The 5,000-nt window shown below is 36.1% G+C and overlaps 1 protein-coding gene across 4 annotated transcripts in view; it reads right to left on the reverse strand.

Moving 5' to 3' along the window:
• Positions 1-5,000, reverse strand: part of LOC144958393 (phospholipid phosphatase 1-like) — an 80,300-nt gene that overhangs the window by 33,533 nt on the left and 41,767 nt on the right. The window contains exon 1 of one of the 4 annotated variants that reach the window (XM_078890419.1): positions 504-578. The exons of the other annotated variants lie outside the window; for them this stretch is intronic. Coding sequence (XP_078746545.1) covers positions 504-549 — 46 coding nt within the window. The 5' untranslated portion in view covers positions 550-578. Of the gene's footprint in view, positions 1-503; positions 579-5,000 lie in introns of those variants that run through there. 4 annotated transcript variants of the gene reach the window in all.

Here is a 5,000-nt window from a genome sequence, read left to right on the forward strand (position 1 = left end):
AAACATTAAACTGTATGACCACAAAGACAATAAATCCTAATTGAAAGGACATTAAACCCGAACAACATTGATACGTTTGTCCATCAAGACGATAGGATGTATCATCGTAACAACTGTTTGCTGTGTCTTATCTTTCAATGTCTTCATGGAACACATGCGCAGATAGGTATTCATGTACGCAAACGGTTTAATTTACATTGGGCTTTTTTTAATAACTCTGAAATAATACATTGAACTTTTCTATAGCGCAACATCCACTTAGCAGTCAATCCACTTCACAAAAGGCAAAGCTTCTATTTAAACTTTAGAAAAACTTGCAACCTTAAGTTGGGGGAGGGGTGGGAGCAGTGTCAACAAACTGCTTTAGGTGGGACATGTACGGGAAATTGTTAATATTATATTCATTGCCGACTACACGTTACATTCATTTTTATTAAAACAAATATTTTCATGTTTAAAATTTTAATCAAGATATCGGGTTTGATTTTAAAAAGAGACCCTACCAGTTGAGAGAAGCCATTCCCTTTCCATCCTTACGGTGTTCAACATCCTGGCTGATAGAAAAGCCCACACGACCACACGAATATACGACTGAAAGGTTTGTAAGCTGACAACACCAGGTTTTATCCGAGATAATGAATTCTATAATATGGTAATTCATAACATTGTGCGACGGTCATCATCATCCCTACCACCACAACCATCACCATCAGCCATTGATCGTGTGTAGGAGGTCTAGTAAGTAGTTTGTAATCAGAAATACAATAATTATTGCATACCTACATTTTTTTATGTCACTCTCCTAATCCATTAAGTACGACACTGTTTACCTACTAAGCTTTTTTTGAATTTTATCATATTATTCCATTCTCAATTCTTTTTTCAACTAATTGAAAACTTTGAGATAAGTAGGCCACAACTAGATATATTGCTCACGTTTTTTAACCCACTTTATTAATGTTTTTGTATAAAAGGTTTGTACCTTCTGGACAATAATATCTGCATCGGTTTGAGAGTATTTCAACAACACCATAACGATTTGGGTAATCACACGTTTTCCACATTCATATACTGTAACATATCCCAATTCATTACATTAAATAAGTGTGAGGCATATTTTTTTTTCATTTTGAACATGTAAATATTTTGGCATTCAAACACTGATGAATCTTACAACTAAAGTAAAACAAATTCTGAAGAGGCCTGAAGAAGCCCAGGAAGGTGAATGTATACCGTTACACTCATAACTAGGGGTCTCCAACATTGTCTGTTGATTACACTTCGGCATAGATTCTCTCTATTAAATATTTGAATTGATCTTCAAGGAAGTCCCAGGTCAGAAACTTTTGAAAAGACGAGGGTGATCTTAACCGAGTGATATATTACTGAAAGTTTTTAAATGTTTTCCCCCTAAGTACTGTGGACATTACCTTGCTATATGGCCTGACTGGTAGATACCTTGACTCATAACGCAAACACAAACTTGGGCATGATCAGTAATGGGTTCTCTAAAAAAACTATAACATTAAAAGTAAAACTGGAGTATTTATATATAGAAATATCCACTAAACGTACTCGACACGCGTTACAAGGGATCCCTAGCTTTCAGCGACTCTTAACTTTTAGGACGAGACATGACGCCTGTTGGGCGATATTTCATTTTCCCCGGACAGAGACAACGCTGTTAATAGTCATGTTTCACACCTGAGTACGGTGAGAGAATGGTAAAGAGCCTTTTCCGAGGACTTAACTGTGCGCTGCTCGCAGCATGTCTCGAATTCTGGATCGTTCGGTCCGAAAGGCGAGAGTCATACCACAAGACCACATAGCCCCACAACAAAGCATAAGAAAATCCATATACCTATCAGGTTTAAGATTTTATGACAAGTTGTGGATCATCCTAATCCATCAAAGTATAAGATAAAAGTATTCTGGTCAATATGAGAAATAGGCTGCTCAACGCTGTAATTTTGTTTTAACTAGATATCATTAAAACATTTTTTAAAACTTGAGTATTTATAAAGGGCAATATTCTCTAAGCGTGCTCAAACCGCATTACAAGCCAACAACAACACTTAACATGTAGGACAAGATATGACGCCTGAAAGCGATGTTACAATATTTTCGAACGAGATAACGCTGATAACGCTCAAGTACTCATATTACACTTTGTCTGAGAGAATGTGAGTAAAGAGTCTTTTCCAATTACTCAACTTTGTGCCTCTCAGAGGAGGACTTAAACCCGAAACCTGTGTGCGAGTGCCATACTGGACCACAATGATGTAATTAAACAGGCGGATGGCCTAATGGAAATGTATGATGTGAACTTGACATTTCACGACATGATGGTAATCCGTAAAAGCGCTGCATCAATTTGTAAATTGTAATTTACATTGATTACCATCATATTTCACTGGTTGGAAGAACATGGCCGAAGTATTATCTTGATCGGTGTGTAAAAGAATGACTCAGTCTCGGCCGGAACCAACATGCACTTATTTGAAGGTCTGGCATCCGAATACATTTATGGTAGTAGTCCTTTCACCGCCATTAGGCCCATGGAGCCGGTTTCTACTGCGTGAAACGGACAATAACAATTACTTGCTACCCTTTGGATAGGACGCAAGTCTATCGCATTTATAGTCTTGATTTAACAGTGTTGTAATGGACAATATTATATTTTGTTTCGGGCTGAAAATAATTCAATTACAACAATGAGCCCATAAAGCTATGGGTTATTAGACCTGGAAACATGTTCATGTAGGCTGGAACTTATGACGACACTTCGACGCACGTACAGTAAGCGGTTAGTTAACTGTGGGCAATTAATTATTTCCTAAGTTTTTTTTTCGGTAGAAATCAAAATATCATTGTGATGCATTTCATAGGAAAATGAATGTGTTACTCTTTTTAAAATGATATCAGTTAGTTGCCACTTGACGTTTCAGGTTTAATTTTTGAAAACAAATGATTTTATAGATTTAAGAAAGACTGGTACAAATTAAATGGGTTATGTCAGTTAGGACAGGAAAAGGAAAAGCAAAAACAACTTTCTAAAAAGTTTAATCACAAACAATATGGTAATAAAAATAAGGCCATTCTCAATGAAATGGGATGTAAATAATAGTGATTGATTACTGTGACTGGGGCATATGCGTCGTTACTACAAAATATTTAGATGATTAAATCCTAGGTCCTTTCGCTAAAACAATATATGTTATGTTAATTAATGAAACACATACAACCACTGATTCGTGACTTTTTAATTGGTCCCAAAATACTCACCCAAACGCGATGACACGGTTTACAATAACAGGCCCGTAAAAACAATTCTAAAACACTTACTGCCCACCCTAACACATTGAAATTAATGTCATTTTCACCTTTAATCAATTCATTGGTGAACTACGGAAAGGTACGTAAATCAACATTGGGCCAGAAAACTTGTCATTCGAATTTCGACCGATTAAATTACCATCATCTTATAATAATAATAATAATACTTATTGCATCCCAAAAAGGAATTTTTTTGTACAGACGTGATCTACATCGTCAACATCATGTATATAGCGTTTAATGGATTTTTTAATATTTGAATTTATTTTGTTCCTTTCCACTGCTAAGCAATTGCCTCCCCAAGCTGTTATACAAAATGACAAAACACTTTCGATTACTGCTCTATAAAATAATGTGCAGAGGGTTTTATCTATTCTAAACTGAGAGAGTTTTGATAAAAAATATGTACGTCTGCACATCTTATGCCTAATTATTTTCGAGTGTTCATCCCACTTGAGCCTGTCATCAATTGTTACACCAAGGTATTTGTAGTGAGGAACTCACTGGACGAATTGGTCCTTTAATTTTAATGGTTCTATCGGTTCCTTCACTCTCCTAAAGTCAATCACTAGCTCCTTTGTCTTGCTTATGTTAAGCTCTTGGTGGTGGGCATCACACCAAGACACCCATCTATCAATTTCTTGCCTATAAGCCACTTCGTTGCTATTTGTTATGAGGCCTTGAAGAGCGGTGTCATCTGCAAACTTTATTAAAGGGACACACAGGTTTTGACTTCTACAGTCATTCGTGTATATTGTGAATAATACAGGGGACAATACACAACCTTGAGGAGCACCAGTATTTGTAGTTATACAGGAAGATATGTTTTGTCCTAATTGAACATATTTCGCTCTATCCGTAAGAAATTCGAGCATCCAAGCAATTATATACTTGTTTAAATTCAGACTAGTCAATTTTTGAACAACCAACTGAGGTTGCATTGTATTGAACGCTGAAGAAAAATCTGCAAAAAGCAATCTGCAATAGCAGATAAACTGGTTCCTAATTTTAACAAGAACACGTTTTTCTAAAGATTTCATGACTATTGAAGTCAGTGCAACAGGTCTGAGATCGTTCATAGATTCTAGTTTTTCTTTTTTTTTTTGGAACAGGAATAATTTTTGAAGTTTTCCAAATTTCAGGGATCGAAACGCATTGGAGGGATCTTGGCTAAAACTCTCAAACCTGCGACCTTGCAATGTCCCAGGTTTGAGATGTTTTTTTTTCCAAGATGAAGGTCATTTAAATCGATTGATATTTGAAGGACGAGTTTTTTGGCCAAATTTTAAGATACGTGTATTTTCAGAGTACGGCAATGGGATACAATAGTCTGATGTCACGTCCGCCTGGCAACGAGCAGCTTGGTTCCAAACAAAGAAAATCGGTACATTTTACTCTTTATGGTGTCTATAACTTTTTCACATGTCATGTGATCAGAATGTATAAAAGCCAAAACATGATCGGATTTATAATGTTTTTTCTCATCTGGATACACTTTTATGTTCGTCGGAGAAGTATTTCATAAGGGCGTCCGTCAGTTCCGATAGTTTAGTACCAGTTACTAAGTTACTTTGCGTCATTACGAGGGAAGTGACGTCAGGACTGTTGAAGAGTATTGTCTGGTTAATAGTGAAAGATGAAAATTACATATTTCTTTGATGTAT

This window comes from Berghia stephanieae, chromosome 1, assembly GCF_034508935.2.
Source record: "Berghia stephanieae isolate SIO BIC M18660-M18661 chromosome 1, UCSD_Bste_1.3, whole genome shotgun sequence".
Taxonomy (NCBI): domain Eukaryota; kingdom Metazoa; phylum Mollusca; class Gastropoda; order Nudibranchia; family Aeolidiidae; genus Berghia; species Berghia stephanieae.